Source organism: Humulus lupulus, chromosome 7 (assembly GCF_963169125.1).
Source record: "Humulus lupulus chromosome 7, drHumLupu1.1, whole genome shotgun sequence".
NCBI classification, from domain to species: Eukaryota; Viridiplantae; Streptophyta; class Magnoliopsida; order Rosales; family Cannabaceae; genus Humulus; species Humulus lupulus.
Window position 1 is genome coordinate 12330978 of NC_084799.1, and position 24350 is coordinate 12355327.

Sequence of the window (24350 nt, forward strand, 5' to 3'; positions counted from 1 at the left end):
CTATAGGCCCGTGAAATTTCCCATTTGATTATAAGCCCATTGGACTTAAAATCAAGGCCTGTATTATTTTCTATTGATTTAATTAATTAAATAATTATTTAAATCCTTTATCAAATTAATTATTTATAATTTGAACCTTGATTTAAATTTATTTATTAATTTAGATACTAATTTATCTTAATTAATAAATCTGCCATAATTTCTCTTTTCTTCTCAAAATTACACAACTCTGTGAAACTATCCAAAATTGACCTGGTCAACTTTGATAATTCTAATTGATGATTAAATCAATTAATTGAGACTATCTAGATGATTTTATCCAAGGTACAATGGGGACCATGGGCCTATGAAATCAAGCTCCAATAAGTTATCATAAATCTAACAAATAAATTTACTAACTTATTAATTCCTCGTGACTCCACTATAGACTTGGAATTGCACTCTTGAATTCATAGAACGCTCTATAACAAATATAGATACGCTATTAATTATCCATTGTTACAACCATAATTGTCACTCAATCCTCTATAGACGGTCTACAATGAGATAGGACTAAAATACCGTTTTACCCCTCATTGTATTTTATCCTTAAAACACTTAGTTCCTTGTAAATGATATTTCAGTAAACTAATTTAATTACTGAAATGAGATCTCTATCATTTAACACCTTGAACCAAACTAAAAGGAAACCATCGTTTCACTTCTTCATCAGAAGCTATAGATGCTCATATCTATGATTAACACTCCCACTCAATTATACTACCGAGTTCCCAAGATGTAAGTATGGGCTAGTCCGTAGGGTAAGCTGGTAACGAACAAGTCAAAGAAATCAAATAATACAATCAGTTAGAATACTAACCACTCAGAATTGAGATTGAATTGACCTATGGTCAACTATATGATATGACTAGAATAGATAATAACGGTATGTTTACTTATCTTATCAACTGTCAATATCGGTCCTGTCCGATGTAACAAATACATCCGATCTTATCTACTTTGATAATGTTATGGAAAGAACATAACACTGTAATGTGTAAGTAGATCATATCGTAGATTGGCAAGTCAGTGTAAATCCGGTGCACTGACTAATCTTAGGACTAACTTATTTTTGAACATATAATCATATTTATATTCCACTGTGATTACGTCACTATAAATAAGATTAGTTATATGCTCGGGATTTAATAGAAGTTTATATTAAATAAATAATCATGAAAATAAAACATGTGAGCAAAGTGATTGACCAAGTCAAAAAATGATTTCTATTCTTTTATTGATAATAAAATGAGATTACAAAGAATTTGGGTTTTAATTAGGGCATAAAACCCCAACAGTCCCCACTTTTCACCTGCAAAAAAGGCCACCTCGGGATTGCACGACGCTGTTTCAGATCTGCGCTGCCAAGTACTCTGACTGGTCTTGTCCCCTGATGTAGAGTCCAAGAACTTTACTTAGCTAATTGTTTAGTAGTATTATAGTATGTTTAGTATTATCTTTGTTACTGTGGATTTTTGGTTCAGACCGGGAATTATTTGGACACTCATAGTAGTACTTATAGATTTTCTAAGTTTAACCTATAGTTTAAGAGTATTAAGTATAACCTAAGGTTTGATTATATGACTGATAATTAAGGATTATATTTATTATACTATAAGGTTTAGATATCAACCAATAGAATTTTAAGCACATGTTATGAATGGGTAATTAAGGATTAAGTATTTTTTAGGATTAAATTAAATAAGGGTAAAGTTTGAATGTTATAGGGTCAGTCAGCAGCTTTGAATACGTTGAAGGCTTAGTCAAGGCTGTTTACTCCATTCAAACTTAGCTAAAAATGTGTAATTTCGTGTTTAAATATTCAGCGTGTGCCGATATATCGCAGCTATAGAGGGCGATATATCGCAGCACGTAGATACGGAAAACACGAGACGATGCACGGTCGCCTCGGGCATACTGGCCCAGGCGATATATCGCCTACAGGGGGCGATATATCGCCTCCTCCAGCATAAATTCAAACATTTTTTAATTCTTTTCCTTTCAGCCATTCAAACCTCTTCAAAAGTCCAGCATCTTTTGAACGAGTCTTCAGACTCTACTGAACGATTATTCAAATGATTTTCACCTAAAAAGCCATTATTTTTATTCAAGTAAAATCAAGATACTTTCATTCCCAAACTCTATAAATAGGACCTAGTACCCAGCCATTATTCACCTTTTGCTCTAAGTTCAGAAGCTGCTAGTGCTAAGTGAGTGTGAGAGTGTAAACACCTGGTTTGGGAAATCATAAGCTTAAACATCATAAGCTTATCAAACACTTTGGGAAGTGAGGTTCTATAGTATTTCGGTTGTGGTGTAATTTGATCTTACAAGTCTTTGAGGTAACCAAAACTCTAGTTCATTTGTTTTAAGTTATTTTCCCTTCTCTTAATCTTCTACTCAGTCTCCTAACCCCATTTTATTTTGGTTAGGAAATCTAAGCTCTTGAGCACATAAGTTTTGGTAAGTGTAACTTTCAATGGTTTAGTCTTTCCATCCCTTTCATTTCATCTCTTTTCTTCTTTAGACTCACTCTTTTTAATGGTTATTAGGAGTGTTCCAAAAAGTCCCAACTCAGTCCACATATCCCGGTAACTTGGTAAGGAAAATAGGCTAGAATCAATATGTTATATGCTTATGTTATCTTATGCTTTATGTTATTAAATGTGTTATGAATATGTATGTTTGTAGGCTTGGGCTTATGCCCTATTTGACTAACAAGACCCCAAAAAGATTATGGGCATATGCCTACTTAGCTAGTAGGACCCCACTAATCTCATGGGCATAAGCTTGTTTAGTCTATGGGACCCCAAGTAATAATGGCCATTATAATAAGTGTATGTATTAAGTGTTATGATATGTCTTTACGTTTATCATGAAATTTATGTTTATGACTATGTGTTAGATTTTCCTTGCTGAGCATTAGGCTCATTCCTTTTTGTTTTATGTGCAGGAAAATTGCTTTAGAGGCGGTAAGATTCATGACGCTTAGAGGATGTGTATCGATGATGAATGGAGTCAAGGGGCCGAGCGTTATTCGATTCGAGGATGTAGTCTCATTTTATTTTTTTATGGTTTACATGTATTTTCCGCATTTTCTATGTAACTCTTTTCATTTTAAGTTATTTTTGTTTTAAAGACAATGGGTACCCATATCCTACTTATTTTTATGAAAGTAACCTTTGTTTCTACAAGTTTATAATAAATTATGGTATTTTTGCAAATGTATGTTTTAGTAAGAAATTTGTATGTATAGTTCGATAATGGTCCAAGAGTCTAGATTAGTGGGTCATTACACCTGAATCTGCCTCGTAACTCGAAGTGCCCAGACCAAAAGCATCGTTTTGTCGGGCGAAATATAGTTATTGGGCCACCCTATTGGGCCTTAATTAGTCATGAATCTATGTATGTTTTATCTTTTATATTGAGCTTCCACTATAGAAGCCAAGAGGATCCATATCTCTGATGGGCCCGGGTCATACCTGGCTCAAACCCAGTGTACCCATAAGCCTATAAATACAGGCGATAAAACACTGGGAGAAAGATCTCTCTTCGACCGACATACAGTTACTCTATCAAAAAATAGAGAGAAACTCCATTGTAAAAGACTTTCCAAGCTCTAATACAACTGACTCGTGGACTAAGGCTCATTAACGCCCCAACCACGTAAAAATCCCGTGTTAATCTTCTACTTTCCATATCATTATTCTTAGATAATATTCATTAGTGTAGTTTCTGAAAATCTCGGTAAACAGTTGCCTATGTGGAACTGCGTTATCTGAAGCTTGTCCACTGTGTACTTGGGCAGCTTCGGTCGAAGAACCAGGTACCTGACTCATTCGGCTATGGCAATGAGTGTTATTAAAAAAGTGATGAGGAGTATCCAATAGAGGAATCTAAATAGGCAGCTTCTTCCATTCTTTGGTGGCTTCGAGTTTGTTATTAGAAAGGTTCAACGAAATGGAGCAGAGTATGAGTGAGCAGCCATGGCTGAGTCGTTGTTGTCGAACTTTTGTGGCTCCATGTGCATCGGTGCTTCTACATATAGCATCCACACAACTATCAAATAATAATAACTTTAAAAATTAGGTTATACCCAAAATTAATATTGGAAACAAATTGAAGCTTCTTCCATATATAACTTGCTACTTTAGAGCATGTGAAGGCTAAGATTCATAATGGAATTTGCTACTAAAGTTGATAGAGAACCCAAAAGAGAGGAATAAAAAATTCAAGTGTACAGTGAGGAGTCATGCATGTGGCCATGCGTGTCATGTTGGTAAGAGTTCGTGAGCTCCTTCATGATAGAGAGTAGAAAAAAAATGGGTCATGTATTTAATCAAGAGATCAGAATTTGGTCCAAGGATCTCACCGACTTTAGTTATTGGCTAGTTCTTTTCCATAAAATATATTATTGTTATTTTTCTTACCCAAAAACAATAGTCAAAAGATTGTAATAAGATTGAAACTTTTGGGGTAGAATATGTTACTGAACTAAACTTTGTTTATCCAAACATTCAATGCAAATAACAAATTAATATTTTTGGTATTATGTAGTAAAATAAAATTTGGTTGATTTTTAGTTGTTGTTTAATTTTTTTTTTGTTGGTATATTTGTGTTATTTGCCCTGCTTTTTTTTATTTAGTTTAATTTAGGTATATTTTTGTTATACTCTTAGTATATATTGGATATATACTATGCATGTTTTGAGCTTAATAAGTATGTGTTGGATTGATTTTTAGTTTTTATTATATTTTATATTAATTTAATTTAAGTTTTTTAAGTATACATATAATTTTAATTTATATTTAATATATATTGGGTTATTTTTTAGTTTTTTTATGTTGTTTAGATTTATGTATAGTTTTGTTCACATTGTTTTTTAGTTGTTTAGATTTATGTATAGTTGTTGTCACATTATTTTTTAGTTGTTTTAAATTTATATATAGTTGTTCTGTTGTTGTGTTGATGTCTAATTGTTGTTTAGTTGTTTAAGATATGTTTTGAGAATGTGTTAAGAAAAACATGTTAGTATGCAATGAGTTGACATCTAGTTGTTGTCCAATTGCTGTTTTGAAGTTGTTTTTAAATGTGTTAGTATGCAGTGTGTTAATATTTAGTTGTTGTCCAATTATTGTATTTTAGTTGTTTCATTAATACCGTATTTTTGTAAATATAAAACTTTGAAAATAGTGTTTTTGAAAATTTAAGATAGTATTTTTGAAAAAAAAAAAATTAGAGAACGTAAAAAAGTAAAAAAATAAAAAAAAAATTATTTTTGAGAAAACCTCTAATAAAAAATAGGTATAAAATGATGACATTTTAAAACATTGGCTATATTTACTGGGGAAAAAAATGGGTAGAAAAGTACAACATTTTGACAACATTAGATATTTTAACCACAATTTACTCTAATTTATATATATAAAATCTATTAAATCTTAATATACTTATTTTAGAGAATCGCTAAAAACACTATGGTGCATCACACTGCTTTTCGTAGTATACCACTATTGGTTCAACTTAATATCAATTGTCATATATTTTAATTTAAAATATAATTTGTGAGACCTTATACTTAATTGTATCAATCAATAACAAGGTAATGTTGGACACCATAATGTCTTATAGCAATATTTTTTTAGCAACAAAACCAATAGTTCACCACATACCATGGCGCGCACACACAACCTTCAAGTAAAAAAATGTAGGTCAACTTAATTACATTCATTATTATTTCGAATAAAGTAAAATAATAGTATATATGTAATATGTTATAACTTATTTCTTAATTAATAGCGTTCATTCTCAAAGAAAATACCCTACCTAATTCTCAAAGACAAAAAAATTAAAGCAAAAATAGATGAATTCATTTTATTCAGTTAATAATAATTGAATGAATAAACTAAGCAATCAAGAAATTTAAAAAGAAAATGTAAGCATGCTTACAATATTAAGCCCGCTTTTCTATAGTAAATTAAGTTAATTTATTTATTAAGCCACATCATTTTAAATAGACTATTACATAAATATAGGCACACTGAAATGTGTTCGTTATAAAAAACAGATGAGTTTAAAAATTATGGAGAATGTTAGAGATAATTGGGTCAGCTATGTTAATATGGTATATATTCAAATAATAATAAGGGAATTTACTATTTTGGTACCTTATGTTTTTGCAAAGTATCATTTTGATACTCTCCATTTTCAATAATGCCCATATAGTACCCTGTATTTTAAAATTATACATATTTGATACCCTAAACTTAGATTTGATAGATAAAATTTTGTCAATATGATTAAATTGTTATCAGTTATATGTAATTAAGTAATTAAATTTAAATTTGGAACTTACATAATTGACAGCAGTTTGATTAAATTGGTAAAATTTTATTAATTAAATTTGAGTTTAGGGTACCAAATATGTACGATTTTAAAATACAGAGTATCATATGAGCATTATTGAAAACAAATGTTACCAAAATAATACTTTGCAAAAACACAGAGTACCAAATGGTTACCTACCCTAATAATAATAATAAAAGATTTTTATTTTTGAAGTACTAATAATAGAAGAGATTTGAAGGGGTATATATTATATGTAAAATGTTAGAAAGAATTGGTCATCTATGTTAATATGACATATTCAAATATAAAAATAAATTATTTTTTTAAGTAATAATAATAAAAAATAATTGAAGTAATATATAAAATATATCATAATTAAAGTAGAACAATTAACAAAAATTAATAAAGTCAATATGCAAATGAAATTGAAATGCATATATAAAAAAGAGGATGTAATTGGAATTATTAAGACTGAGAGTAATAGTGAAAATGAATTGTATATTATTGATAAATTTGTACAAGAGGTATTTATACCAGAGATAAATACAGAAAAGGTTTAACTGAAAGTTGTTAGAACAGAGATATGACAGCTAATACTAACAGAAAATAACTAACACTAATGGTTATAAAGAGTCTCTAACACTCCCTCCCCCCCCCCCCCCCCCCCCCCTCCTTCTCAAACTTAGGGTGGACAGTGAGATCACACTAAGTTTGTCTCGAAGAAGTAAGAAACGAGTGCTGGATAAGGCTTTCGTCAAGACATCGGCAATCTGATCGAGAGCAGGGGTATGTCGAACATTGAGCTGACCATTGATAATTTTTTCTCGAACAAAATACAGGTCTAACTCAATGTGTTTCGTCCTAGCATGAAGAACAGGATTTTGAGACATCAAGACAGTACTTTTGTTGTCGCACCAGATCGTGGGAGTGTGCGTTTGAGGGACCTGAAGTTCAGCAAGTAAGGATTGGATCCAAACCAATTCAGCTTAGTGTTAGCAAGACTACGGTACTCAGACTCAGTACTAGATCTGGAGACAGTCCTTTGCTTCTTTGAAGCCCAAGAAACTAAGTTAGCACCAAGGAAAATGCAAAAACTAGTAGTGCTTCGTTGATCATCAGGGTCCGAAGCCCAATCCGCGTCACAAAAACCAGTAAGAGGAAGCTGAGAACATCGTAACAGATGCAAACCATAATCCAAAGTACCTTTGAGATAACGCAATATTTTCTTGACAACTTTGAAATGACTTTGAAGTGGATTTTGCATAAATTGAGATACACGATTGACAACATAAGTAATCTCGGGCCTGGTTATTGTAGCATACTGAAGAGCCCCAACAAGACTTCTATAAAAATGAGGTTCTGCAATAGGGTCACTTCCAAAACCAGAAAGTTTTTCACCAGAAGTCATAGGAGTGTTGAGGCAGTTTGCAAATTGCATTTTGGCACGACAAAGAAGATCAGTGATATACTTTTTCTGGAAGAGATGAAGTCCAGTGTCAATGTGTTCAACTTGGATGCCAAGAAAGTAATTGATATTACCTAGATCTTTAAGAGCAAAGGACGTATCAAGTTGAGAGATGAGAGTAGAAATAGCTGTTGTAGTGCTTCCTCTTACAAGGATGTCATCAACATACACAAGAACAAAACAAGTATGTTGAGGGGTGATGCGTAAAAATAAAGATGTATCAGCTCGTGCACTAGTAAAACCAAGAGACAAAAGAGCAGATTTAAGTTTATCAAACCAGGCCCTTGGGGCTTGGCGCAATCCATACAAAGCCTTATGAAGTTTACACACAAGATGAGGTGAAGAAATATCCTTGAATTCAGGTGGCTGATGCATAAAAACCTCTTCCTTTAATTCACCATTAAGGAATGCATTATTGACATCAAGTTGCTTAATGGACCAGCCTCTAGAAAGAGCTAGAGTGAGGACAATGCGGATAGTAGTAGGCTTCACTACAGGACTGAAAGTATCAGTAAAATCAAACCCAAACTATTGTAGGAAGCCCTCAGCCACCAAACGAGCCTTCTGAATTTTCTTTCAACTTAAACACCCACTTACACCCAATAGCTTTTCTTCCTTCAGGCAGGGGCACTAAGGACCAAGTGCAATTTCTTTGGAGAGCATCAATCTCAGCCTGCATTGCATTTGTCCAATATGAATTTTGTAAAGCATCATAAATTGTTAATGGCTCTTTAGAGGCAATAAAAACCTTGGGTTTGTAGACCCCAGCCTTGGAACGAGTAACCATAGTGTGAGTGTTGGAAGTAGCTTGCAGATAAGATGAAGGTAAGATTATTTGAGCAGGAAGATGAGAAGAAGCGGCAGCGGAAGTAGGAGATATAGAAAGAGAGTGAGGTAGTGAGGGCGGAGGTTGAATAGGAAGAGAAGGTGATGAAGGAGACAGTGATGCATGATGGTAAGGAAAAGAGGAAGATGGAGAAGAAGAAGAGGAGGGGGCGGATAAGGATGAAGAAGGAGAGAAAAATGACTGAGTTAAAGGAACAGTAGGAAACACACCAGTAAATGTAGGAATAGAGGCAGAAATGGGAGAATCATTAGGAGATGGAGCTGGTGTGGGGAAAACAGAATGTGCATATGGAAAATCAAATTCATTAAAGAGAAAATCTCGAGAGATATAGACACGGCCATTAGAAGCTAGACATTTATAGCCTTTGTGTTGAAGACTATAACCAAGAAATGTGCACTTAGTGGAACGAAATTCGAGCTTATGCGTATTGTAGGGTCTAGTGTTTGGAAAACAAGCACACCCAAACACTCTTAAGTGATTGTAATCTGGATTTCTGCCATAAAGCACTTTGAGAGGAGTAGAGTTGTTTAAAACAGGGGTAGGGAGTCTATTTATGAGGAAGGTGGAAGCTCTAATAGCTTCATCCCAAAAAGAAAGTGGTAATGAGGCATGGGCAAGTAAGGTGAGAGAGGTTTCCACTAAGTGTCTGTGCTTATGCTCAGCTACACCATTTTGTTGGTGAGTGGTAGGACATGACAGGTGATGATGAATACCATGATCTAAAAGATATTTTTTGAAAGCTTGATACTCACCTCCCCAATCAGATTGAAAATACTTAATTGAGCATGCAAACTCTTTTTCAACTTGGGACTTGAAATGTATGGAGGTTTGTAATGCCTCAAATTTTGTTTTTAATAGAAAAAACCATGTATATCTTGAGTATGCATCAATAAAATGGATATAATATTGAAAATCATTTGTGGAAGGTGTAACGCCCTGGATAGCCAAGACCGTTACACTGTGTACTTATAACGGTGCAAGACTCGCTAATCAAGTCATTAATTTGAAATCGTGTCGCTAAACATGTAAGAGCTAAGGTTAAAAAGGTTTTGGTCTCAAAATACTCATTTAGCATATATAAACTGTAGTAACATGGGATCCCATACAGAAACGAAGTTAAAGAAAGTTTACAGACTCCCAAAAATACATGAGGAACCACTAGCCATACTAAGGCCAAAACAGACAGTCTTCAGGTTCCATGTCCTTGCTTAGATCTCAACCGTGGCGGCCAAGCACCTGGCTATGTACATTCCGCTCGCTGAGCTCTCCAGTCAGGGCTGATCTAACTTGCCCTTGCCTTTACCTGCACCACATAGCACCCGTGAGCCAAGGCCCAACAAGAAAACATCACAGATAACTCAAACAATAATATTAGGCAAATAGCTCAGTAAGCATGTATACTTATCAGATATACCACAACAGATAATCAGCATATACAATTCAATCCAAAACACATTCTATTTCATATAACTTTCATATCGCATAATATTCAGGGCCGACGACTTAGGCCGCACCCTCTCTTTAACCCACTGACTCTGGCCCGCTTAAACTAAGCTCAGTGCATAATAAGCTATCCTCGGATACCAGTGTCCGAGCCGCACCCTGTGCGCTAGTGAGACCCTTGGCACCCTTAGGCCGTGGTTCACTAAATGGCTTGCATGGCATAATACCATATTTTCAAGCATCTACAATAGGGAGCCCTTAGTCCCGTCAGATATATTCAACCAGGTGCAGTTTTCTTACCTTTAGTGTGTACAGTTATCGAATTACGAGCAATGACCCTCAAGCACGATTCGTTCCCGAGCCTAAGCTTTTATCACCTAGCCACAACCAAAGCATAGGGTCTCATAAATAATCAAATATAGGTTTCCAGTTACAAAACTAACTCCCGGGACTCCTAATTCCACCAAGCACGGTGGTGAAACCAAACCCGAGCACCCAGGACCACTCTCCCATGCTTAAAACCCTCAAAATCCCAAGTGTGCAACCAAGGGCTGCGGCCCCCATAGCCTAGCCGCGGCCCTTCCCCAAAACAGAAACTACCCCTACACTGAACCACACACGCGTCGCAGCCCTTGCCTTGGGCGCTGCGGCGCGCCCCCTTGGCCGAACCTCCTTGTCTTCTTTGCATGCTAGGGCCGCGGCGCTCTAGAACAGAGCCGCGGCCCTCGCCTACGAACCCATATTTTTTCACCATTCTAAAGCTCAAAACCTCACCTTAAACCATCCCAAAACTCCCCAACTCTTAACCAATTAATTCCCAACCTCTTTAACATGATCTAAACAGCATAACTCCCAAGAAAACACAGCCTAACACACTCCAATCTCTTCCTTTCAATTTCTGAAACCCAAATGCCAAAACACACACAAACCAGCCACCAAACTCAATATAAAACCTCTAAACTTGGAGTTAGAACTCACCATTGCTGTAGAACCACTTCACCAAGCTGTAGCCAAGCTAGGTCCCCAAGTTTCCTTCTTTAATTCTACCTTAAAACACCAAAGCTATACTGGTTTCAACACTTAACCAAAAATCCAGCTAGAGCACAGAATTCAACCTCAGAAAAAATGTTTAGATGCTTACCTTAATCCCTGTTCTAGTGCTTGACAAACCCTTGAGCTAGACCTTCAATTCCTCACCTCAAATCCCAGAATTCCAGCTTGTTTCCCCTTTGATTTTCTGTGTTTTCTTCCCTTTGTTTTCCTTAAGCGTGAGAGAGAGAGAGCTGAGTCTAAATTAAGTCGGTTTATGTTTTTCTTCTAAAGGCTTCCTTAAGTCTGTCTCACGTGTTATGCTAGTCCCGAGGCTCAGGGTGCCGGAACCGTCCCCGAGGCCAAAATGATAAAATCCCCCATTATTCCCGCCTAGACATCCTAACCTCAAATATATCTCCATATATTTATTTTCATATCCTGATAACCCAAATCACTACCCATTATCTAAAAATATCCCCGACTTCTCCAAAGTCATAACTTAAACCCCATTGTGACTTTTCCCGCTATCTGACCCTAGAATCGTCTTGAGTCGTGCTCAACAAACCTGTCTACATAATAATGTGGTTCTCACATATATCACATGTCATATTACCACATAATACAATCAATTATCATATAAACATTATTTGGCTTTAATTACTCATTAAATCACAATTATTCCAGTAATGTCCTCCTGGCACACTAATCAAGGCCCTTAAGCCTTATTAGCGAATTTGGATCGTTACAGAAGGGGTTGGGGAAGGACCCCAAAGATCACTGTGTATGAGTTCCAATGGTTTAGTATAGGTTGTTTCTGAATTGGGAAAAGGGAATTTGTAAATTTTACTTTTGCAACAAGCCTCACAGAAATCAGAAACATTTTTATTGATAGATGGAACATTACAATGAGACATAATACTTTTCACCACTTTGGCTGAAGGATGGCCTAATCTAGAATGCCATTAAGAAAAAGAAGATGGTGAAGAAAGAGTACATGACTGATTATGAACAGTATTTATTGAATGAATATTAGTACAGGGAGACAACGGTGGCTGAGATGAAGAATGAAACTGTAGCGTTGAAGGATGCAGAACATAGAGACCTTTCTCAAGGGTTCCTTGCATCACTATTTTCTTGGAAACCTGATCTTTGACAAGGCAAAAATTAGGATAGAACTCAAAGAAAACATTGTTATCTTTGGTGAATTGAGAGACACTAATAAGATTCTTAGTTATGTACTGATTGGACTATACGAATAAATAGGATAGATTAGTACTGATTGATAAACCGTAATATGAAAATGATAATAGCATAGAATGTGGAATCTAATTGCAAAGAAAAGATGGTCACTCCTTTTTTAGGTGGTTCGGAGGTTAAAATCTACCTAGTCCACCAGTCGATATTATTGATATCTCATTACTATTTCTTACAAAGTATTTGCTTTACAAGAAGAAGCCAACCCCTTGTACTACCCAAGGTTTTGGTATTTATAGGAGATTGATCTCTGAGTAGGTATTGGGGTCATCCCGTGATCTAATCACTCATCATGTCATTTATGTGACACCGATGATTAATTCATAAACCTTACAGTGAAGTGTGGTCTAATCGATAGGTAAAGATGGTAATGGGCCGCATGGCCCAAATCAGGCGTGGGATGTTTGAACACGCACATTTATACTGCGTATCCGAGAATTCAGGAATAAAACAAACACGTGATGTCTAGTATATGCATGTTTATATTGCGTGGTTGACTCTATAAGGATTCGGAGGTGTCAGACCTCTGATGCACCACGAGCTTAATGTGACGCTAGCTCATGGCTTCTATTATGCCAACGGCTCCAAGGAGCAGCTAAATGACCCATCAGCTCGGGCTGGTTGTTTAGGGGACCGTAACAATCAGCTCCGGGTGGACGGTTGACACGTGACAAATCGATTTAGGCTATTTTCTAGCTCACCCAAGTGTGTGCGGATATTCAGGGCGTACAACTCCCATATGAAAATTGTTTAAAATAAATTTTATATTTTGTTAAATAAAATTTACGGATATTAATTGAGCAGTTTTATTTTTGAATTACTAATATAAATGTCTATTAATTTATATATATATGTTATTATTATTATTTATCTATGTATTGTTTCATAGCTAAAAGACAAAAAAAAAAAAAAAAAGACACCATGGAGATAAAGTAAAATGTTAGACAATTTCTTGAAGGGTATATAGTAAATGATTAATAATAAATGCACTATAAATATGCACCTATAATAATGTATCATTCTTTTTTAAAATAATGGATCTCAGTTTTAATAAATGTGATTGACTAAACTAAACTGTCACAATATATAATATTTAAGTTTATATTTTTTGTGTATATATTATTATTCATAGTAAATTAGTAAATAGTAATAAGATATAATAGGAGAAAGAAAGTGGGGATCAATGTGCAATAAAGAAGAATATTCCATTGTTGAGACATGATCACGAAGGAGTTGAAGAATATTCCAATAGGATTAAGATAGTTTTGTAGAATCATGGCTAGTGGCACAACATTTACATTTTGGATTCTCGTTAAAATTATTCAAAACTCAATGTGAACACTTCGGTTCATTGTAGTGTTTGGTGACTGATTGAAAATTTTGATTCTCCATTGCTTTACGTACCTTAATTCCAAATAAGAGAAAATATTTTTTTTAGAATTGATTGGTTTATTTTTTCTAAGATATCAATTCCAAAGAAAGAGAAATAAAGTAGGGAAAAAATGGAGATTGTTCTCACCAAATTGAAATATTGCATGGGTCACTATTCAGATTTTTCTCTTAAAAAAAAATCTATTTTCAAATGTATTATCAAGTAGGGGTGTTCACAAAATACAAAATCCAAATCAATCCGCACAATTCAATCCAATCCGCAAAATGCGCATATTTGTATTTGTGCGGATTAGATTGAATTGGAAAATCTAAAATCTACATTTTGTGCGGATTGAATAAATTGTCACTTGTAAAAGTAACCGAACCAATACAATACCCATATATTTATATATACTTATAAAAATTAATATTTTAAATATTTAAAAATAAAATATTAATATTTTAAAAAGTAAAAATATGATATTTTAAATCATTGTGTTGTTGAAAAATTATGTGCTTGCTGTATATATATGTTATTGTTGAAGATTTAAACCTAATGGAGTTTGATGTTATGTGTAATTGGAGTTTATTTATATAATTATCAAATATTTAAATTTAAAAATAATATTTTATTTCAATATTTACGTGATTTATTGGTTATGCGAAAAAAATATACATATTTTAGTGAAAATTATAAAATTATTTAATATTAAAAAAAATCTGCATTGTTGTAGATTAGCTTGGATTTGATTTGAGATATTATGTGAATTGTATCTAAAGTATGAAATTCACACTTAGTGTGAATCAGATAAACTATGAGCAAAAAATAGTGTGGAATAGATTAGACGAAGACATTTATTATTAAGTATATACTAAATATATAAAAATAACTTTTTTATGGTTATTGTACAAAAATATATATTTTTACATCAAGTTATATGTTTGGAATACTGTATTTTAGTTTTTAAAAAATGGCCTTTTAAAGAAAATTTCAAAGGCCGTAAAGATATAATAAAAACTATAAAAATAGTCATTTTTGAAAAATCGCAAAGTAATGTCTTCATCTGTATTGGGCTCATATTTAGGGCATTTGACATTGGGCCAAGGTCAGCCCATTAAATATCAATAAAACATGTTTATTATTATTATTATTATTATTATTATTGTTTTAATTATTTTTCCAAAACATATATATACCCTAAAATGGAACAATAAAAACAAAAACTCAGTTGAATTGAGTTGAGGCATTAAAGATCAGATAAGGCGCAAAGACAAAAGCAAGCAAGTGGTGTTTGAGCTTCAGCTAAGCTCACATCACCATGGCCATGGCGATGCTCTCTTTCACTGCAAACACTCTGAAACCTCTTTCTCCATTCTACCACGATAAGGTCTTTTCCTCCTCCTCCACCACACTCCTTTCTAAACCCTCTCTTAAACCCATCTCCGCCACTCTCATCCCTTCATCCAACTCTCATCAGCAGCAGCAGCTTTACCAACCCTTTCGCCCGCCACCGTCCCCTCTTCCCAACCAATTCCGCTCTCTCGACACCGCCGGCCGCCTCGATGTTCTCACCAACCGCCTCGGTCGCTGGTTTGAGTACGCCCCAATCATTCCTTCCCTTGTCCAAGAAGGGTTCACGCCTTCTTCCATCGAAGAAGCTACTGGCATTTCTGGGGTCGAGCAAAACCGTCTTTTGGTCGCTGCCCAGGTACGTGAATCTTTACTCCAATCCAAAACTGACCCGGAAATCGTTGCCCACTTCGATTCCGGTGGTTCTGAATTGTTGTACGAAATTCGGCTGCTGAGCGCCCAACAAAGATCCGCCGCCGCTGCCTACATTGTCGGCAATGGATTCGACGGAAAGGGAGTTCAGGACCTCGCCCGCGCCATTAAAGATTTTCCTCGCCGACGCGGAGATAAAGGGTGGGAGAGCTTTAACTATACTCACCCTGGCGATTGTCTATCTTTTATGTATTATAGGCAAGGTAGAGAGCATAAGAACCCTTCGGATCAGAGAACTAATGCTTTGGAGCAAGCTTTGAATTTTGCAGAAACTGAGGGTGCAAAGGCTAGAGTGTTGGAGGAATTGCATAGTGAGGGAAACCAAGATGGGGCAAAAGGAGAAATTGAGGATACTGTTCTTGTTCCAGTAGTGAGGTTGAAGATTGGCGAGGTGGCGGAGGCCAGCTCAGTGGCGGTCTTGCCGGTTTGCAGGGCGGAGGAGAGGGAGAAGGAGGTCTTAGAAGCGCCAGGAGAGTGTAGAACTGAGGGGGAGTTCAATGTGGTTGTGGCGGAGAAAGGGTGGAAGAGCTGGGTGGTGTTGCCAGCGTGGGAGCCGGTGGTGGGGTTAGGAAAAGGAGGGATTGTTATAGCGTTTAGTGATGCTAGAGTCTTGCCATGGAAAACTAATAAGTGGTACAAAGAAGAATCCATCTTGGTGGTGGCTGATAGGAAGAGAAAGGAGGTGGCAGCCGATGATGGAGTTTATTTGGTGGCTGCTGATGGTGAAGGAGGCCTTGGCGAGGGGTTAAAGGTTATGAGGGGATTGGCATTGAAGAATTTGGGCGTGAAGGAGTGTTTAGCGACTGTTGTTATGGTGGTTAGGCCACCAAGAGATGAGATGGATGATCAGTTGAATGATGAGGATTGGGAATGAAAAAATATCCAATAATCTTGGAGAATGTATGTTAAGTACCATTGTAGAATCTCAAGCTTATTGGGACTCTCGGATGTTCATTGAGATGAGGTTCATACTTTTCATCTCGTTCTTTTTGGCAGTCATAGATGACTTGTGTTTAGATGTTATACTTTGAATTTAAACTTAGTAGAGAAAAGCTTCTATTTTTGACTCCCATTATTTGTATGATTGGATTACATGTATTGTTATTCTTCTTGCAATGAAACAGAGAATGTTTATCACAATTTGATTGATATAAGCACCATTCACTCTTTTCTTGATTTGAGTTTGTGCCCTCTCATTAGTCCCGCTAGTATGCGTATAAGATCAAAACTATTTGTGTTAAGCTTGGCCTTGCCACGCATGGAACTCGTCAGTCCTGCCTGTTTCACCTTGGTGTCTGGTGCTTACTTCACTGACTACTGATATTCACGTTGTTAAGTTTTAGTTTCTAATCGAAAATATGTAGATACTCACGCATGGTTGAGCTGAGAAGTTTGGATAAACTTTGGTGTTTCAACTCAGCTATGTGATTTTGAACAAATAACGGAAATGAGAAAGCCAAAATAGAAATTGAAGACATTGTACATGACAAACTTTATTACTAGTGATCACGAGACACTGTCAATTAGATAAATAAGCCAAGACAGCTACTGTGCTGTATTTGTTACAGTCATCTTATTTCCTTAATGTGGTGAGCGGGACAAGAGTGAATGTATGTCCCTGTGGAATTATACTCGACCATTTCATTTCGATGTATGAAATGGATGGTTATGTTTTGTTTGAAGATTGGTTTAAAAATCTTTCTCGTTCTGTGACAGCCACTGTTGAGCAAGTGCAGAAATTCCACCAAGTCCTGCTGAGTGGAAAGAATCGATGTAGTTCTTTATGGTGGTCTCCTTGTACAATGGTGGACTTTCATCGGTTAGCAACTCCTTGATAGGACCATAAAATTTTTGGGTTTCTTCAAAATGTGTTGTGAAGAAGTAAGCAACAGAGATTCTAGGACCAGTGGAATTTGCCAGCACTCTATGCTCAACACTTTTGAACTTATCATTAGAGATTAGCTGCGAAGAAACGAAGCATAATAATGTCAAGATGGATGTAGCTGGTATCAAAATACCAGAAGGTAGTCTATAATCTCAATCAAATACATTGGAAATTTAATGAACATGTTGAAATCATTTACTTGTAAGAGATCTCCAACATTGATCACAAGTGTTCCCTTTTCTGGGGGAATGTCAATCCAATGATTTTGGTGTAGAACTTGAAGTCCACCGATTTGATCTTGTAGAAGTATAGTGAGAAAAGCTGGATCTGTGTGCTTGGCATGTCCTAAGGTCCTATCTGCATCAGGGCATGCTGGATAGTAGTGGCAGAAAAAGACATGCCCTTTGGCACATTCCATATCTTGAAGGTGATTAGGATCCAGATCAAGTGCCTGCGATATCAACCGAAACAGAGTGTCCCCTAACTTGTTAAGCTCCTTAGAGTATTGCATCATTATATCTCTGCCATTTCAGGACAAGAGTGTACAAACAAAATTATGGATTCTCATGTTAACTTTAGACAAATGCTGACAAGTAACGTAAAATCTTTAAGCAAAAGTTCAGTTCTTTTCATATTCCTTTTCAATTGGAAGTATGTACCTGCAGGCTGCTGGATATTCTTCATGCTGTGGTGGATTGGGAGCCATGAGACACATTAAAGTGTCCCTCCAATTCGCAGATTTTGCCTTGTAAAGATCAAAGTTGCTATTGAACCGGACCTTTTTCATCTTGTCACGAGAGTAGAACTCCATCTTCACTTCCTGATGTTGCTCATTGAATCTTCTCACTCCTTCAATCATTTCATCCATTACATCTTGCTGAATCCCATGGTTTATAATTTTAAAGAATCCCCATGACTCACAAGATTGTCTGATTTTGTCAACGATCTTCTCTCGATGCCAACAATCTTCATCCATATTTTTAAGGTCTACAGTTGGTACCTTGAACTGGGGGCAGCCCGAGTGATCATCTGAGTTGTTAGATGAAATGTCTTCAGGTGGCATAACAAAGATTTGAGGAAGAGTAGCAATCCCAGCATCAACAATTCCTTTCACACCAGCCTTTGTGTCATCAAAGGCTTTCAATGCTTTTGCTCTATCATAAAACTCCTTACTATCAGTTTCTGAATCCTGTCCTAGATTGAAATCCATTTCTTTAAACATAGAAGGTTTTTTCTTGGAACCTCTGCTAAAACTTGATGTAGATCTATCAAGTAGAACAACTTATAGATTTTACCAAGTATTTTATGATTGTTTCTGAGTTGGAGGAGGAATAAAAAATAATAAAACCAAAAATCAGGCTTATGTTGTGCTTATGGTTGTCCCACTGGGGCTCTAATGCATTGCACAGGGAATTCTCAATATTGGTGCCATGTGGGTAGAACAATAATTTCCTCGAAAGGATCATCAATTTTGACATTATCGAGGGAAAAGTCAATATTAACTTTACTATCTGAATTTCCCTGTTCACCTATGTGATTTTTTTTTCTTTTCTGTTACTTTCATGATAACATAAAATAAATTTTCATGTAGCTTGACACTAAAGTCATGAGAAATTTCATTTATATCTAAAGTCATGAGTATGTGACAGTTAAAATTCATTTTATGAAATAGAACAGCAACTATGATCATATATCTATATGTAACAGTCAACTTCAGCTAGTTTTAGTTCTAACTCTTCTAAGTTTTTAGTTCTCACTCCTTTATCTCAGGACTCTGATGAAGTCTTGGTGCTTTGTTGCTCTATCGAAAACTCATTTGAAACGTGGATACTCTATCGTGAAAGAGTGGGCTACGTACCTTTGAATTAGAATAAATGTTTAACACTTGACTTGTGATTTTATACCAATTTGATAGTAATGTCCAAAACAAGTGACATAATACTCATTATATCAAGATGAAAAGGACCAACAACCTCCATAAATGCTGCTGCCAAAGATGACCTTTCGTGAAAAAATAGACTACTTAAGAAACTGACACAAATAGACTTCTCCAAAAAGAAAACACATCCTGAAATTATGGCATCATCAGGATGGAAAAGTAGATCAAATCAAGCCATTTAAAGGGCTCCCCATGAATTGAATCTTGCTTCTACTTATTGGAAGTTTCATATTTTTATCAAGATGGCAACTGGTGAGTCTGCTAATGTCTATGTTACTGAGTTGTTGTTTTTGTCATGTCATATTCTAAGTACTCTAGTAACATTAATGTAGATTTGTCCTCAAAGTTTAACTTAAAAAAGGTGGCAGATAATGAAAACAAGTTAACTTGTGGTTGGTTGATATAGATGGAAAACTTGTAACTATTCTCAGCATTGATGGTGGTGGAGTAAGAGGGCATAATTCCTGGGATTATTTTTAACTTTCTGGAGGCCCAGCTTCAGGTATATTGATGAAACTCAGTGATTTCCAAGTTGCGTTTGCTTTTCGTCTCAATTAATTTGATATGTGTGTGTGTGTAAACAGAAACTAGATGGTGAAGATGCAAGGATAGCAGACTACTTTGACTTTATTTCTGGAACAAGCCCTGGTGGCCTAGTAACTGCAATGCTTACCATGCCAAATGAAAGAAACCGCCCTATGTTTGCTGCAGAGGAGATCAAGAACTTTTACCTACAAGAGAGTCAGCTGATCTTTCCTCAAGGATCAGAAGAGGGAAATAGAAGTGTTCTAATGTAAGTCAGTGCAGATTTCTCACCCCTCCCCTCCATTGATAACTTTCATTGTAGTTATTTTAAATGAAATGCTTGAATTGACTTGATGATGGGCAGGTATAAACCCCATTGCTATGACAACATAACGAATTGGGTTGAATCAATATGGAATTCCTATGGTATTCCAGCGTACCAATCTGTGGAGGGGTTCATTGAAATGGTTGAAAGAAAAGTATTTAACCCAAATATGATATGGTGATTATCTGCATAAGAAGATCAAGAATATAACTGGAGAGAAAAGGCCGCATGAGACTCTAACCAATGTAGTCATTCCTTCCTTTGATATCAAGCTTCTCCAACCTGTCATCTTCTCCACCTTAAAGGTCTGTATGTTTCCTTCAAGTTATATGACATCAAATTTGTACCATGATCTATACAATTGAATTAAAACTTTCATCTCTTTTTTTTACTTCTAATATTGTAGGCAAAACGTGACGATTCAGAAGATCTTTTGCTATCAGATATCTGCATTGGCACATCAGCAGCACCTTACTACCTCCCTCCATATTATTTCGAAAACAAATCATCCAAAGGCACTAAGAGATTCAACCTCATTGTCATTGATGGTGGTGTTGCAGCCAATAACCTTGTAATCTTTCAACTCTGTGGTAGTATTTTCTAGTCAACATATAAAAATTTATGCTTTACTTAGCTAACTCATTTCTTCAAAATTCACCAGACATTGCTCGCAATTGGTGAGGTGATGAAGGAGATGTCTCAAGATAAAAATTCTTCATGTTTTGACATCATGGATCACAGCAAGCTTCTTATTCTCTCACTTGGAACTGGGTCGTCAAAGCAGTGCGAGAAGTTTGAGGTTGGAGATGGAAAAGGCCGGGGCCTATATAAACGGTTCAAGGGACCAGAGGGTACCGCACCCTTAATGGATGTTGTCTTGACTGCAATGGATGACATGGTTGACATCTACATGTCTGTTTTCTTTGGAGCCTCTGCCTTTAAGGACAACTATCTCAGAGTCCAGGTACCAATAAAATGGAGTTTGGAGTTTGTGTTTGCTTATTTTTCTAAAACTTCCTTTAATTATGTACCAAGTATGAACAAAGAAAGAGAAATATTAATATTGGTGGTATATAAATGAAAGTAGGTTGATAACTTGGAATACACTGAAGCCTCAACAGACAACTCAAAGAGAGAAAACCTTGAGAATCTGGTGAAGATTGGTAATGAGCTGTTGAAGAAACCTGTTTCAAATGTCAACCTGGAAACTGGTTTGTGTGAACCAACTCAAGACAAAGGCACATATGAAGAAGAGCTTATCAAGTAAAAAAGAACATGAAACGACAGTCGCGGCTCTGTTTTGAAAGTTTGTTGTTGTAACCTCTCTGCAAAAGTTTTTTCTCTTTTGCAGGTTTGCCAAAAGATTGTCGTTTGAAAGGAGGTGTCGCCTTGGCCTGGCTTGTTTGTTGCTCTAATTGATAATGTATTCCTCAGGTTGACGATCCCTCTTGCTTTGGTTTTACTCTCGTGCATTTAGTTGATTCTTCTGGCTTTTTGTACTCACTCTTATTCGTAGTGTGGTTTGTTAACAGATTTTTTCTTCATCTTCTACACAACCAAAATCAATATCATCCAACAATATGATATCAGATATGTTATTGGCTCAACCCTAGCAAATGACAAGAAATAATTTAGAAATGCTCTTGATTTCAATCCTTATCACTCAACATCTGAAGACAAAACTCAACAAGTAAAAATTATCTCCTGATTTTATGGAAAAAGATTTGAAGCAGTTCATCTATGGGAGTCAGGTCCTTGTTCTTGTACCCTAGATCATCAACAAGTAATTGCTTTCTTTTGTATTTAGTACCAAATGTTTTTTGAATCCTCAGATGACGGGCAGTATTGATTAAATTGGAAATTTGCCTTTTCTTGGATGAGAATGGAATTAATATATTTTCTAGGAAAAAGAACACACATTTCATGAATACGAAATTATATTAAAGTATCAAACCATAAAATATACAGAGTCAAATATTATGAAAATTGAGTTAAACTAAATACAGCATGGGATTCACCCTTTGCATTTGAACATTTCTTATTTCCTTGAAAGGCCTCAAGCAAAAGCAAAAAAACAAGTTGCTTGGAATCTTCATTTCACCATTTCTACACTATTAGTTCTCAGTCAGCTGTCCACAATCTTCAATGATAACAGGTTGAGAAGTCACTCCACTACCTGAACCAACCTTCTCCATTTCTTTGACTATACCATATCCATCAACAACTTTCCCAAACACTACATGCTTCCCATCAAGCCACTCGGTCTTGTCGGTGCAAATAAAGAACTGAGAGCCATTGGTGTTTCTTCCAGAGTTCGCCATTGAAAGAATACCAGGGCCAGTGTGCTTCAGCTTGAAGTTCTCATCCTCAAACTTCATACCATAAATAGACTCTCCTCCAGTCCCATTACCTCTGGTGAAGTCTCCACCTTGACACATGAAATTTGGGATGATCCGGTGAAAGGTTGAGCCTTTGTAATGCAGTGCCTTCCCTGATACCCCAAGACCTTTCTCTCCAGTGCAGAGGGCACGGAAGTTTTCTGCGGTTTTCGGGGTAACATCAGCAAACAACTCCATTACAACTCGGCCAGCCTTCATTTTTCCAATAAGGATGTCAAAGAAGACCTTGGGGTTCGACATTTTGTCAATCCAATTTGAAAGTTTTTTATTAACTTGACTTCCAAAAGAACAAGTTCCTGTTCAAAACCAAAGAATGTTAACTAAAAGCTAATCCAATATAATCCCCAGAAAACAACTCATAGATCCATAAAAAAATCGCTACATCATCTGAAAGATAAAGTATGTTAATTAGCTTGAGATCTCATATTCCCTTCATGGTTTTTTCAAGCTAAAATCATATTTAATTAAGAAAATCATTTCCAATGCAGAGACATTATCAGATGCATTAATGTGTCCTTTCTATATCTCTAAGTTCCAGTAAAAAAATGTTTGTTTTAAATCATTAAGCTGAAAATAACAACAAACTCAGAACAATAATAAAACAGATAAATTATATTAAAAATTAGATGGGTCGACAAATGTTCATCATCCGTAGAATAATCCTCAAGCATAGATGCTTCATTAGAGGATTCAAAAAGTGGGACGATTTATGATTTTGCACAGTCTTTGAGTTCATGGGCTTTTGAAAAAACACCCACAAACCTTCGATATGTGCGAGCATACATTCAAGCAAAAGCAGATAACAATACTGAAAAATTAATACAAAAATGGGGAAGGAAGTAGGGTTTAGTACCTGAAGATGAGACTGGCTCGCAACGGGAGGCCACTAAGAAATGAGAATGAGAAAGAGATGATCTTTAAGGGTTTTAGGGTTATGTCATTATATAGGCGTGTGTAGACAAAATGGGGTTTAGGGTTTTAGTTTGGGGTCTCCGATTCTTTTCCAATATTATCCCTGATTTTAAGACGTAATTTCTTATTTGGAAAAATACCATTTTTGGCTGTTCTCTTTTATTTATACCTTTCAAAACAGTATCTGAAACCAATTTTGCTCAATATATTTTTAAATATGACCAAAAGCTCTTACTTCAGTAAATTATTTTTTTGAGCACAAAGCCTAAATGGTACTTTACAAAAATATGGGAAAAAATAAGTTATTTTTTATATTTATAGGCATAAAACTTATGCCACAAAATATGGTAACTCAAGCAAAAAAAAAAAGTTTAAAATATGGGAATCTACAAAATACTATAAACAAAATACCATAAATAAAAATACTCTCTCTCAATTACTTTCCTATCTCCCTCACGTATCTTTCACTTCCTCTCTTCATTTTCTCACACAACAATGACAGTCAACCATTTACTCTCACAATAATGGGAGCTCTCTCACATCGGTAACCAAAAACAGATGTCGTACTTCCGGTCACCGCTAACGCCATCTCTGGTTCATCTTTTCTTCTTTGCGTTTTTCTTCTTCGTCTTCTTTGTTGTTTCGGATATGGTTTTTTTTCTTCAGATTTGGTTCTTTCCTAGATCTGTCTAAGTAACCGATTACTGTCACGATCTGGTTTTGTTCTCAGATCTGAGTTTTTTGGGGACCTAGTTGTAACCAGTTACCTTATTCAATCTCCT

At 35.7% G+C, this 24350-nt stretch overlaps 3 protein-coding genes and 1 pseudogene across 3 annotated transcripts; 2 read left to right on the forward strand and 2 right to left on the reverse strand.

Annotated features, from left to right (window-relative positions):
- The first annotated feature begins 15013 nt into the window (after positions 1-15013).
- Positions 15014-16653, forward strand: LOC133790698 (rubisco accumulation factor 1.1, chloroplastic-like). The gene has a single exon (XM_062228438.1). The coding sequence runs from the start codon at positions 15120-15122 to the stop codon at positions 16455-16457; it is 1338 nt and encodes a 445-aa protein (XP_062084422.1). The 5' UTR covers positions 15014-15119; the 3' UTR covers positions 16458-16653.
- A 619-nt stretch (positions 16654-17272) lies between these two features.
- LOC133791388 (1-aminocyclopropane-1-carboxylate oxidase homolog 1-like) lies at positions 17273-18678 on the reverse strand. The gene is made up of 3 exons (XM_062229317.1): positions 18128-18678; positions 17668-17989; positions 17273-17545 (listed from the first exon to the last, which is right to left on the reverse strand). The coding sequence occupies exons 1-3, from the start codon at positions 18676-18678 to the stop codon at positions 17273-17275; spliced, it is 1146 nt and encodes a 381-aa protein (XP_062085301.1).
- LOC133790702 (patatin-like protein 2) lies at positions 18503-21801 on the forward strand (annotated as a pseudogene).
- A 375-nt stretch (positions 21802-22176) lies between these two features.
- On the reverse strand, positions 22177-23633 carry LOC133790700 (peptidyl-prolyl cis-trans isomerase CYP19-3). The gene is made up of 2 exons (XM_062228441.1): positions 23510-23633; positions 22177-22952 (listed from the first exon to the last, which is right to left on the reverse strand). Exon 2 carries the CDS (start codon positions 22894-22896, stop codon positions 22372-22374), a length of 525 nt encoding a protein of 174 aa, XP_062084425.1. The 5' UTR covers positions 22897-22952; positions 23510-23633; the 3' UTR covers positions 22177-22371.
- Positions 23634-24350: the final 717 nt, after the last annotated feature.